The sequence below is a fragment of the Vicia villosa genome, unplaced genomic scaffold (assembly GCF_029867415.1).
Source record: "Vicia villosa cultivar HV-30 ecotype Madison, WI unplaced genomic scaffold, Vvil1.0 ctg.004337F_1_1, whole genome shotgun sequence".
Classification (NCBI taxonomy): Eukaryota; Viridiplantae; Streptophyta; class Magnoliopsida; order Fabales; family Fabaceae; genus Vicia; species Vicia villosa.
In genome coordinates this window covers 138,032-152,710 of record NW_026706414.1, presented here as the reverse complement: position 1 = coordinate 152,710, position 14,679 = coordinate 138,032, and the positions used below count along the sequence as shown (strand labels likewise).

General features: G+C 38.9%; 1 protein-coding gene across 1 annotated transcript; it reads right to left on the bottom strand.

The window, feature by feature from the left end:
• Positions 1-3,937: 3,937 nt before the first annotated feature.
• LOC131641974 (uncharacterized) lies at positions 3,938-13,483 on the bottom strand. Its single transcript, XM_058912259.1, has 3 exons — positions 13,381-13,483; positions 12,682-13,152; positions 3,938-4,147 (listed from the first exon to the last, which is right to left on the bottom strand). The coding sequence occupies exons 1-3, from the start codon at positions 13,481-13,483 to the stop codon at positions 4,134-4,136; spliced, it is 588 nt and encodes a 195-aa protein (XP_058768242.1). The 3' UTR covers positions 3,938-4,133.
• Between the last annotated feature and the right edge of the window lie 1,196 nt (positions 13,484-14,679).

Sequence of the window (14,679 nt, the reverse complement as noted above, 5' to 3'; positions counted from 1 at the left end):
TGCGAGATAATCTGACTGTAGAGACGTTACCTATGAGGATTGAAGATCGTAAAGTGAAGCAGTTGCGAGGTAAAGATATAGCAACGGTGAAAGTGGTTTGGGGAGGACCAGCCGGTGGAAATGTTACATGGGAGTTAGAGAGCCAGATGAAGGACTCTTACCCGGAACTTTTCGTCTAAGGTATGTTTTCGAGGACGAAAACTCTTTTAGTGGGGGAGAGTTGTAACACCCATAATTTCAGTTTATTAATTTAATTTGGATTTAAATTAAATAATTGGAATTTTAGAATTTAAAATTAGATTTAATTGGAAAATGAGGGAGTAAGAGCTATTGGGCTTATGGTGGGGTGATAGTAAAAGAGGGGTGCTAATTAGTTAGGCCTTTTACTAAGTTGTGGATTATTTATTTTATTTTATTTTTCATAAAATAAGAAAAAGGAACCATTTTGGGGAGAAAGGAAGAACACGTGAAAAGAGCAAGAGAAGAGAAAGAGGCAAGAACGTGAAACCAGAAGGAGAGCATTCAAGAAATTCATCGAGGTAAGGGGGGACTCTTCCTTTTAGTATCTCTTATGTGGTCTTAGGTGATAGGTAGATTGATGTATGGTTTGGTTCAATTAGATATTGGGATTGTTAGGTTAGGGTGTTAAAATTGGATTGAATTGATGATAATTGTGTGAACTATTTGGTTAATAATGAGTTTGGATGATGTTTTATGGTGTATAATTGAATGTATGATGATTATATGCCTGTATGTGACGTCTGGAATCGTTTTTGGGTGAAAAGGGGGTGAAATCGCAGGGTCTGTCGCAGACTTGGGGTTTGCTGAAATCGCAGGTCCGCTGAGCGGAGGGGGGTCCGCTGAGCGGAGGTCCCAACGTAGTTCGCTTCTGTTTGACGTTGCTTGAGGTCCGCTGAGCGGGGGTCTGAAGGATTTCGCTTCTGTCTTGCTCCGCTGAGCGAACCTTGCTGTGTGTGAATTTTTCCAAACTTCAAAATAATGTATCTTTTGATCCGTGAATCATTTCTTAGTGCCGTTTTGGGCGTTGTGCAAGTAATTAAATGTTTTCTAAGATGGATAATGAATATTGGTAATAGCCGACTTTATTTCCTTAAAAACTAGATTTAATTACTTGATGAGAATTGAACATTGTGTGCATATGAGATAGGTGTGACAATGTGTTTGATGTGATGATGAATTGGTTGTTATTTGTTATTATGATTGTGATGGATGCATGACTATTTGAATGATGTTGAAAACATGTACATACTTATTCGGTGATGTGGTGTTGAGATGAGTTGTTCATCGTGATTCGGTGTGTTTTAAGTATGTTATATGTGTTTCATTCATTCATATGCATTGATGTTGGATCCCGGTGATGTTTGGATCGTTGGTGGACATATTTCCATTGTGTGGAAATTGTGTCGGTGGGCCGTATCTCGATGAGGCGTAGATCGGTTAGGTGGATTGATTCCACGGTTTATTGGTACCACATGCATAGTGTCAGTTGTGTCATATGCATTTTGTCATAATATGATTGTATGGATTTTTGTAGTGTGTGTTGTAATCTATTATTGTGTGAATTAATAATGGATGTGAATCTGAATATGTATAATTGGGTGAACGGTATATTATGATGCTTGTTGCTTATGAATTGCATAATATTTACTAATTGAGAATGAGACTCACCCTTACATGTTGTCATTTTCAGATTGAGGAGTAGCAGCATTGTGCTTGGTGAGGATGACTCATAGAGTTTATCCGTTTATGTTGGGTCGTGTCGGTCATGCTCTGATCTGTAACACTGGGGAACGATAGTTATAGAGTTTTTATGAAATTAATCTACTTTATTGGTGTTGGATTATGATTCCATTGGATGTATTTGATAATGTTTCTTTTTCCGCTGTGATAAACGTAATTACGATTTGGTGAACCGTTTCCTAATGAAGCATGACTTGACCATGGTGGGTTTATTTATTTTATATAATTGTGGCACCCTTGTGTTTACGTTTTACTCTGATATAATTGTTTAAAAATTGCCGCGGGGTTTAGAAGGGTGTTACAAGATCCATTCGAGGCTTCAGAGATTTAAACTCCTTTGATAAAATGCAAACCCTAGTTTTGGAGATCCTGGATTAGGAGGAGATTTGCTTGAATAAACCCTTGAACCTTGAACCGTTGGAGATGATATGAGATGGGCAAATTTTGGGGTATGACAGCTGCCCCTGTTCAATCTTCTTAAACCTGAAGAGTCAGATAGGCACGTCTGCCTATTATGATTTTAAAGGTAGAAGATGATTGAACACTGAAGTGCCCTAAAATTTGCGTTTGTTGGGAAGAAGTTCCGTGGGAGATGGGCTTAAAGATGCCATCCAAGGTAAATACCCCTCTTTTGTGAATGTGAAGCAGATGCTTTTTGGGAGGAACCACGTGTTTTGATTGTAGCATGGCCTGAAAAGGCAACCTTGATTTTATCCAATGTTATGATGCATGTAATGTATGGTGCAGTGAGCTTCTCAAAATAAATGAGAGCAATGTATATGCATTATGCATGAATGAGGTATGTTAATTGAATGATGCATGACTGTTAGTTATGTTAGAAAAAATAAAACCTTTGTTTGTTATTGATGAAGTTTTGAAGAGATCACTGCCAAGGGACTAACATGATGCATGAACGTAGCTAGCAACAGCGGGGGTTCGGCGTTTGCTGTGTAGAAGATAATCAGCTTGCTATAGCGCTAGCAAGGTTTTGAAGTTTGTAGGTAACTCAATTACTATAGTTCTAGTAAGTCATCGCGGTTGGTATACCCACTCACTATCGTAGTTTGAGTAAGTTTATCGTAGATAGTGTGGCCTACTTACTATAGTTCTAGTAAGTCGTCGTGGTTAGCTATACCTACTTACTATCGTAGTTGGAGTAAGCTTATCGTAGATGGTATGACATACTTACTATTGTAGTAAGTCGTCGTAGTTAGCCATACCTGCTTACTATCGTAGTTTCAGCAAGTTTATCGTAGATGGTGTGTCCCACTTACTATAGCTCTAGTAAGTCGTCGCAGTTAGCCATACCTACTTGCTATCGTAGTTGGAGTAAGCTTATCGTAGATGGTATGACCCACTTACTATAGTTCTAGTAAGTCGTCGCAGTTAGCCATACCTGCTTACTATCGTAGTTTGAGTAAGTTTATCGTATATGGTATGGCCCACTTACTATAGCTCTAGTAAGTCGTCGCAGTTAGCCATACCTACTTACTATCGTAGTTGGAGTAAGCTTATCGTAGATGGTATGACCCACTTACTATAGTTCTAGTAAGTCGTCGCAGTTAGCCATACCTGCTTACTATCATAGTTTGAGTAATCCCAAAAGTATCACTTGCTATAGCTCTAGGAAGCTCACCTGCACCAATGAGATCCACTTGCCCTGGTTCGGACAAGTTTACCTGCATAGAAGATTGTTTGCTATGGTTCTAGCACGTTTGCCTGCATGAAAAGATTCACTTGTTTGGAGACTCACGACTCGAGGGTCGGAGAAAATAGCAAGTCAAATATTCACGACTCGAGGGTTGGAAACTCACGACTCGAGGGTCGGAAAATAAATCTATCACAACACGAGGGTTGGAAACTCACAACTCGAGGGTCGAAAAACAAACCTATCACAACACGAGGGTTGGAAACTGGGCTTTGTGAATGCGCTAGATGATATGTATATGCTAGTTCGTATGTATATTGTAACACCCCAATTCTACCCACGAAATTTAAATAAAATCAGAGTATAAAAATTCACAAAATAAGCAATTGAGGTATCACATATTCATTCTCAAAGACTAATCACCTCGTCGCATAAAGCGGATACATAGCATTCATAAAAATATGGGAGAACCGACAACATCGAATGATAGTCTTTAACATAAAACAACTTCCATAGAAGTGCAACGGAAACTCAACAATTAGTTCAAAGATTTCATAGCATCTTAATTCAACAATTAACACAATTAAAGTGGCAATCTCAAATAAACAACTCAAGTATTTGCCAAAACATAATAAATCAATAGCAAGTAATTAACGCGTTCGTCCCCCCCGAGTGCTACGTATCAGAGCGACAACGACTCAAGACCAACTCGGCTAACCTCCTCTCAATGCGAATCACCTGCACGTTACCAATATAAAGGCAACGGCGAAACAAAGAAAGGGTGAGATATCAATTCATATAATTGAGCGCATGATAAATTATATATTAGAAATTAGACATATTCGGTTAATCACATTCACAAATATTAATATCGTCATTCTATCATTAAGTCACAAAGTCACATCTTCACATAATCCCATCATTTAATAAGTCACAAAAATACAAATCACGACAAAGTCACAAACGTCACGCTATGAATCACATAGAAATATATGGGACATGACTCATGATAGGAGTCTCGCATCTTGCTCTCCAGCTCCCAGGTTAGGCTCTCACCAGCAGCTCCTGTCATACCCCAATTTTTGACCTAAGATACCACCTCATATCATTTGCATATGCATCATTTGCATCTCTAACAAATTGCATAGCTTGTGTTTGCTACTTGTGCTTAGCAGGGTTTAATCAAGAGATCACTCATCAGTGCAAGAAACAGTTAATTAGGGTTTTGTTCTCCCTTCATCTCAAATGAATCATCTTCATCAACAATCAACATTTGGTCCTCAGAGATTCACTTCAACAAGCTCAACAGCTTTGAATCGACTGAATTAGGGTTTTGCCTGAAGATAGCATACTCCTGACTTTTGCTCAGAATTTGACCTAATGGCTTGGGACATGATATCAAGACCTCAAGTGCATCATTTTGACCTAATCCATTGGCTCAAGACATCTCCTACACAAAGATTGATCAGACAAATCCTCAGATCAGGGTTTTGAACTATCAGGGACTAAAATCAGGGATCACATTTGGGAAACCCAAAAAATCCCCAGGGAATCAATCAAAGGTTTCAATCATCCTCAAATAATCCCTATGACAATATCCCATGGAAATTGCATCTCAATTCAAGGTCCACAGTCATCAATTTCATCAGGTCGACAATTAGGGTTTTTGACCTAATTCACTGAATAACTGACTTTTTAATCAGGACATGGTGCCACAACTCAAACCATGGCTCAATATCCTCTAATGCTTCAATATGATCCATTCATACCATTCATTTGGTGAGGATAGCCTGTTTCATTTGAAATCTCCAGAAACGCGATTCGTCTGAAAAAGTCAACTGTACAAGAACACCTTTGACTTTTGGGAATTTTGGTCAACCATGACTTTTGAAGTTTTGAATCATCAATATATGATATGAGAAGTCATTTGATCAAGAAAAATCAAGAAAATCAATCAAGAATCAAAAAGTCAAAAGTTTGACTTTCATACTTAGAAAAATTTCTAAGTGTTTTTCAATGGTTTTTTCCAAACTTTGAAAGGGAATAACTCAAAAATTTCACCTACAAACTGAAAAAAACTTCCAACATGAAAGTTGTAGATTTTGATCCAATAAACAACTTTGACACATATAATTTTTTTCCATAAGATCAACCATTTAAGAGATATGGAGCTCCAAAGTTGGCATCTTATGAAAATTTCACTTAAAACTTCATTTTCTTCAAAGTTCATGGATCTTTTTCACCCATTTCCTTAAAGGTCTTGAAGAAACTTTCAACTAAGCTTTTGAAGTGTGTAACATGAGCTTTCCAAAATGTCCAAGAGCATGAAAAAATATGGAGTGTAGCTATGGTTTTGAATTTTGCCATTAGTGAACTTTTCACTTGAAATTTCAAGTCATTTTGCCAAAGTTATGAACCAAATTGCCAAATGATCCAAATAATGATGCATAGATGCAATGATTGAAGATATTTTCTGATTTGAAGATCAGAATGGAAGAGATAAGAAGCTTGGCAAAATAACCATGGTTAAGTCACTTTTAACCATTTGCATTTAATGTGAAAGATTCCATTTTATCTCTTAAGCCAAATCATCATTTCTTTGATCAACTTGCAAAGCTCTTCATTCAGAATCCTTGGCCTATAAATAGAGGTTCAAATCACTCTTCAAATCACACCAAAACCTCACAATTATAGGTTTTCTCTCTTCTTTCTTGAATTACAAGTCATGTGTTTCAAAGTGAGGTAGAAAACTCAACCTCCAAACCTTGCAAGTTCTGAACAAAGTGATGCTTCCCACAACTTCTAAATGTCAAATGTGATGTGTTTGAATTACTCATACACCCAAAAACACCTCAAATCTCAGAATCACTACCTCACTTCCATAATTGCATATATTGAACCTTATCATGCCAAAATCCATACCAAGCCATATCTGTCCAAACTAACACTCCTAACACCATCCATATACTTCATATGAATGATCCAAACACTCACCAGCAATCTGAAACACCTCCATCTTCAAATTCGATTCATACTTGAAGCAACTGCAGTTCGGGTGCCATGGCCATGCTCAGATGAATTCAGCTTGTTCCAGACATCCAGACACCTTCCATAATCATCATTGAAGCTATCCAGATTGATACAAAGCATCTGTAACACTTATATTGAAGAATCAAATCTCCAGTTTGGCCGTTTTTGAAGGTAAGTCACTTGAACTTCAAACTCTATCATACATGCATCATAAATGAAAAACTGCCATGCCATCTTGTTTCTGCATATGTATGGATCATTAACCCTCAATCAATTGCAACTTATCATGCACACACACGATTTCAGATTGAAACTCAAAATTAGGGTTCTTCGTGTTCATCAGAAAATTGATAGCCTTAGAGATAAAATAAATGCAATTAAATGATACCATCATGTTCCTGGTGAAAAATCGAGCAAGATAGGCTATTCACTCGATCCAAACAATTCAGTTTTCAGAATTTTCAAATTTGAATTGGGTATGTGTTCTTGGCGCCAGATTTTGAAACTGAAATTAGAAATTGATTCAAAAATATAATTGATTCGTTGCAAATACTAAACAGACCACGCGCGTGGTCCAGTTGGTCATGTTTTTGAGTGGTGAGCGTGAGGTTGTGGGTTCAAACCCTTGTGGAGACAAAACCAATTTTTTAGTCCCTATTTTCTTTGATTTTCTTCACAACTTCAATTAATTATTTAACTAACCAAATTAACTCATTTTTTATTCATTTTTTGCATACCTCTCACTTAATATATATATTTTAAGAATATCAAAAAAAATCATCAAAAAATATTTATTTGATACATTTTTTAATAGTTTTAAAATGACTTGTTTTTAAGTAATTTTAATACTTTTAAATATTATTTTTCATTTGATTTTCAAAGTTAATCATTTGTAAATACTTTTTGAAGCAAACCCTAATCATCTAAATGTTAATTAAAGACAATCTTTTTGTTTATCTTGATTAATTTGACTTCTTTCAAAATTCGAATCGTTTTAAAACGAGCGATCGCGATTCTTTTCAAAAACAATAAACCATTTCTTTTTGAAACTATTGATTAAACCTTTTTAATTGATCAATTGATTTTCAAAACGAAGTGGGGCCTCTCGAATATTAGAGAGTGTAAGTCCCATTTCTTTTCTTTTTGTACAGTTTTCAAAACAATAAAACTTCTTCAAAATAAAACTTTTTCAAACAATTTTCAAATCATTTTCAAAACAACAAAACTCCAAAGAAACAAAACTTTTCAATATACCATGGGCCTCCACGTAGGTATAAGCCCCAAGCCCTTTTGTACATACCCACTCCAGTACATGAAATTAGGTATTTCATTGTACGCCTTTTGTACATATCTCGATCAGTTTGTTTTTAACTTTGAATAACAAACCAAAAATGAAGGTTTCTTTAAATCTTCCCAAAAAAAATACCATGGGCCTCCATGTAGGTATAAGTCCCAAGCCTTTTGTAAATACCTGTTTACATAGCTTTGAATAAACTCAAGTGGACTTCTCCCCGAGTGTGAGTCCCGAGCCCTGTGTATACAAATGGATCATGCTTACAGGTATATTTCCTTCATAAACTCCATTATATACACACACTTTGTCATATATGTATAACTGTTCATATTTGTTCATGTACTTGTTCATGTTTGTTCGTACTTGTTCATACTTGTGATTGTGTTATATGCTTGTTCAACTTAGTACAACACTAGGTTCCCCATAGCCTCCTATTGGGCTTCGTGCAAAGAATCTCCCCTAGTTTAGGTTAGGACATAGAGTATGGTTTCCCGGTGAAATCGCTCTAAGAGCTCAGACCAACTATACCATGCCTCCCCTTGGGCTTTGTACAAACGAGTGACCCTCCATAGCCTCCTCTTGGGCTTACAATGCAAGGACCCTGGATTGTCCCTCCCATAGCCTCCTCTTGGGCTTACAATGCAAGGACCCTCGGATAGCCTCCTCTTGGGCTTCGTACAAGGACCCCACGGGCTTCTTATAAGCATCCCCAATATCCAAAACCAAATACCCTAGGAGATTAGACATTTTTCATCTCTATGCTAGGAGTATCTCTTATATCATCACAAACAATCAATCAATCAAACTTCTTTTTGCCACAAGGCTGGCTAATCAATCAAACCGTTTTGCCACCGTACTGGCTGATTAATCAAAGTTTTTGTCACAAGGCTGACTTCATTGAAACTTTTGCCACAAGGCTGGCTGATTAATCAAAACTTTTTGTCACAAGGCTGACTTCACTGAAAGTTTTTGCCACAAGGCTGGTTAAACAACAAAAAACATCTTTATCATTCTAAGCACCCTAAGTGGCATGACCCCGGGCTTATAATGAAAAGATTTTCAAACAAATCAAACAGATGTATGTGATGATATAGATTAGATACATCTAGCATTTAGACGACATTTGTCTATTTTCCTTTGCTTCCACTAGCATAAGTGGGAACTACGATTGCTCTGACTTTCTCAACATCCCTTTGAGAATACGTAGGCACAAGGTCGATCCTTGGCGAGCAAAACAAAACAAAAAAAAACCATTCAAACCTTAGCACCCGTAGACCCGAGCTACAGATGCTCTGATTCCCTTTAGGGGATATGTATGCAGAGGATCGCGATGATCTTTGCGAGCATAATCAAACAAACACCTTAGGTCCCACCTATTTCACAAGAACCTCCACCACAACAAGAATGGAATAAAACAAAATAAAGAAACCTATAGAGTACTATAGATACGTTGGGTGCTAATACCTTCCCTTCGTATAACCAACCCTCTTACCCAAGATCTCTCCCCTCACTTTTAGGTTATTGCAGCTTTTTTCCTTTTCCTCCTTTGGAAATAATAAAAAGTTTGGTCGATACAAAAGAAAAATCATTTTTTTAAAGAGCACTCGAGCCCAAAGAAGGCATCAGGTGTCTCATCCCACAAAAAGAGGAACAAAACGATTTTTCGCCCGCGACAGCTCCCAACCAGACAACTTTCACCAATTGAATCTTTTTGCCTCTTAGAACCTTTACTTCGCGATCCTCAATTCGCACAGGCATCGTCTCCACTGTGAGATTATCGCGCACTTGCACATCGTCCATCTGAATCACATGAGACGGATCTGAAACATACTTTCGGAGTTGTGACACATGAAACACATCGTGCAAATTAGCAAGATTTGGCGGTAACGCCACACGATAAGCAACTTTCCCCACACGATCTGATATCTGATACGGACCGATAAAGCGAGGAGTGAGCTTCTTAGACTTCAGAGCTCGCCCAACACCAGTCACAGGTGTGACTCTCAAAAACACATGATCACCAGCTTGGAATTCCAAATCTTTCCTTCTCTTGTCATGGTAACTTTTCTGCCTACTTTGAGAAGCTTTCATCTTATCTCGAATAAGTTTCACTTTCTCCGTAGTCTCCCTAACCATCTCGGGTCCAAGTACCACACTCTCACCCGACTCGTGCCAACATAACGGAGTCCTACACCTCCGACCATACAACGCCTCAAAAGGTGCCATCCCAATACTAGAATGGTAACTGTTATTGTAAGTGAATTCAATCAACGGAAGATAATATCCCACGAACCTCCCTGCTCAAGAACACATGCTCTCAACAAATCCTCCAATGACTGAATAGTCCTCTCGGTCTGACCATCTGTCTGTGGATGATACGCCGTACTCAACCTCAACTTAGAACCCAACGCTTCTTGCAAACTTCTCCAGAAATCGGAAGTAAACCTCGGATCTCTATCTGACACAATACATAAAGGTACACCATGCAACTTCACAATCACCCTGACATATATCTCGGCTAACTTCACAATTGGAAATGTGATGTTAATAGGTATAAAGTGTGCCGACTTCGTAAGCCTATCAACAATCACCCAAATCGAATCAAATCCTCTTAAGGTATTAGGTAATCCCGTTACAAAGTCCATCGAAATGTTATCCCATTTCCATTCTGGAACTTCTAACGGTTGCATCAATCCTGCAGGCTTCTGATGTTCGACCTTTGACTTCTGACAAGTCAAACAAGCATACACAAATTGTGCCACATCACGTTTCATACCAGACCACCAAAACAAACCCTTCATGTCTTGATACATCTTTGTAGCTCCTGGATGAATACTCAATTTGCTTCTATGACTCTCTTCGAGAATCGCCTTCTTAATCTCCTCATCATCCGGAATGCAAATACGATCTCGGAATCTCAACACACCACGTGCATCTAACTTGAAATCACCATTCTCAAGTCGATCGGTTCCTACCATCAAATCCACCAACTTCACATCTAGCTTCTGAGCCTCTCTGATATTGTCAAGAAAGTCATTGTTAATCTTTAACATTCCCAACATAACACTATGCGGTGTCACTTCGCATACCAAACTCAAGTCTCGGAACTGCTCAATCAACTCCAACTCTTTAACCATCATGGCCGACATATGCAAAGTCTTTCGGCTCAAAGCATCGGCCACTACATTTGCTTTTCCAGGATGATAGTTCAAACCGAAATCATAATCCTTCAACAATTCAAGCCACCTTCGCTGCCTCATATTCAACTCTTTTTGATCGAACAGGTACTTCAAACTCTTATGGTCGCTAAACACTTCAAATCTAGAACCATAATGATAATGTCTCCAAATCTTTAACACAAAGACCACTGCAGCCAACTCAAGATCATGCGTAGGATAATTCTTTTCATGGGTCCTCAACTGCCTAGATGCATACGCAACCACTTTACCTTTCTGCATAAGCACACCACCTAAACCCATCAGACAAGCATCACAGTACACAACAAAAGGCTCTCCTGAATTAGGCAAAGTTAAAACTGGAGCCGACGTCAATCTCTTCTTCAACTCATTGAAACTCTCTTCATATTGAACATCCCACACAAACGCCTTTCCTTTGCAAGTCAATCTCGTCAATGGAAGTGCCAACTTAGAAAATCCTTCGATAAACCGTCTATAGTAACCGGCCAAACCCAAGAAGCTTCTAATCTCAGTAGCTGACTTCGGAGTCTCCCATTGTAACACAGCATCAACTTTAGAAGGATCCACGGCGATGCCACTACCAGAAATGACATGACCAAGGAAACTAACTTCATGCAACCAGAATTCACACTTAGACAACTTGGCATACAATTGCTTCTCTTTCAGAACTTGCAACACAATTCTCAGATGCTCTTCATGCTCTTCTTCAGATTTAGAGTACATAAGAATGTCATCAATGAATACCACCACGAACCGATCCAAGTAAGTATGAAAAATACGGTTCATGTACTCCATGAATACTCCTGGCGCATTAGTGACACCGAAGGGCATCACAGAATACTCGTAGTGTCCATACCGAGTCCTGAACGCGGTCTTCTGAATATCGTCTTCTTTTACTCTAATTTGGTGATATCCGGACCTCAAATCAATCTTAGAAAACACACAAGCACCCACCAATTGATCCATCAAGTCATCAATTCTTGGAAGTGGATACTTGTTCTTTATCGTCACTTTATTCAACTGCCGATAATCAACACAAAGTCTCATACTTCCATCTTTCTTCTTTACAAGCAATACGGGTGCTCCCCACGGCGATACACTTGGTCTTACAAACTTCTTCTCAAGCAATTCCTCTAATTGCTTCTTCAATTCAGACAACTCTGATGCAGACATTCTGTACGGTGCCATAGAAACAGGTCTGGTACCAGGTACAAGATCAATCGTAAACTCAACTTCTCTTTCTGGAGGTACATCAGGGATGTCATCAGGAAACACTTCAGAAAATTCTCTCACCACCTTTAACTCATCAATTCGAACTTGATTCTCAAAAGACAAGGACGCCATCAATGAGAACATTTGCGCTTCGTCTTGCATCAGTTTCTTCAATTGCTTACCAGTCAACAAACCAACTCCTTCTTCTTCAAGAGAAGAAAATCTCACCGTGTTGTTAAAACAATTGATATGAACGTAGTTGCGTTTCAACCAATTCATACCCAAAACCACATCCAAACCAACAAGCGGTAAGCACACAAAGTCAACAACAAAGTCCCTATCAAAGATTGACAGAGGACAATCCAAACACATTAGAGAAGTAGTCACCGTTCCCTTAGCGGGGAGTTCGACAACCATTTCTCCATTCATAGCAGACAAAGTAAGACCCAATCTTTTTACACAATCAGCAGCAATAAAACAATGAGTGGCACCGGTATCAATAATAGTAATTAAAGGAATTCTATTAATGAAACAAGTACCTCTAACAAGGCCATCCTCACTAGATGTCTGAGTTCCTGACAAAGCGAACACTTTACCACCTACAACTGTCTTCTTTGGCTTCTGACACTGGCTATCAATATGTCCCTCCGCACCACAGTTAAAGCAAACAACATCCTTATGCTTACAAGCAGATGACATATGTCCCGTCTTACCACAACGGTAACACCTCTTCACATCAGCAGTACAAACATCGCTCTTATGACCAGGTCGACCACACTTGAAGCATACAACCCTAGCAGGAGCATCTCCCCCACTAGTCTTATGACCATGAGCAACTCTTTGCTTCCCTTTACCAGCATCATATGGTTTCTCACGACTTTGTTGATTCTTGCCCCTCTTCTCATTAATAACACGATAATGAGCGTTGTTGTCCTCCTCATAAATCCGACAACTATCAACCAAATCAACAAAAATACGGATCTTCTGGTAACTGACCGCTTTCTTGATTTCTGGGCGCAACCCATTCTCAAACTTGATACACTTGGAAAACTCACCATTCGCACCATCATAGTATTGGTAAAACTTAGCTAGCTCACCAAACTTAGCAGCATACTCCACAACAGACTTGTTCCCTTGTTTCAGCTCAAGGAATTCAATCTCCTTCTTACTACGGACATCCTCAGGAAAGTATTTCCTTAAGAACTCCATGCGAAACGCAATCCAAGTGATCTCCTCACCATGAGCCTCCAACCTCCTACGGGTCTCTAGCCACCAATCATCTGCTTCCTTAGCCAGCATATGAGTGCCATATCTAACCTTCTGTGCAGGAGTGCAATCCATAACACGGAAGATTCGCCCGATCTCCTTCAACCACTCAAGAGCACCATCAGGGTCATGCGTACCCTTGAACACCGGCGGATTCTCCCTCTGGAAAGTCGCCAAACTACGAGATCCAGCACTCTCGTCAGTATTCGGTTGGTTCTGCATAGCCTGAGCCATCGCTTCCAAAGCAGCAGCAATCGCAGCATCATTCCTCCCAGCCATAGCGTCACTACAACACAAAAACAATCAGCACAAACAACAATACATAACTGTTAGTCTACACTACGACTCGACACTCGGCCGGACAAGACCGACCTGCTCTGATACCACTAATGTAACACCCCAATTCTACCCACGAAATTTAAATAAAATCAGAGTATAAAAATTCACAAAATAAGCAATTGAGGTATCACATATTCATTCTCAAAGACTAATCACCTCGTCGCATAAAGCGGATACATAGCATTCATAAAAATATGGGAGAACCGACAACATCGAATGATAGTCTTTAACATAAAACAACTTCCATAGAAGTGCAACGGAAACTCAACAATTAGTTCAAAGATTTCATAGCATCTTAATTCAACAATTAACACAATTAAAGTGGCAATCTCAAATAAACAACTCAAGTATTTGCCAAAACATAATAAATCAATAGCAAGTAATTAACGCGTTCGTCCCCCCCGAGTGCTACGTATCAGAGCGACAACGACTCAAGACCAACTCGGCTAACCTCCTCTCAATGCGAATCACCTGCACGTTACCAATATAAAGGCAACGGCGAAACAAAGAAAGGGTGAGATATCAATTCATATAATTGAGCGCATGATAAATTATATATTAGAAATTAGACATATTCGGTTAATCACATTCACAAATATTAATATCGTCATTCTATCATTAAGTCACAAAGTCACATCTTCACATAATCCCATCATTTAATAAGTCACAAAAATACAAATCACGACAAAGTCACAAACGTCACGCTATGAATCACATAGAAATATATGGGACATGACTCATGTATATGCATGTGGTACCAATCGGAGCTCCAGCCCCCGTCACCAATTGCCCAATTCAGAGGCACAAGGCATAAGCCTTCGTCACTAATTTGCCAATCCAGGCCGTCACAATAAATATGTAAATGCATGCGACTCGATGAACCGAACATCACACAACACCATCATCATCATTTACTTCACAAAAATATTCGT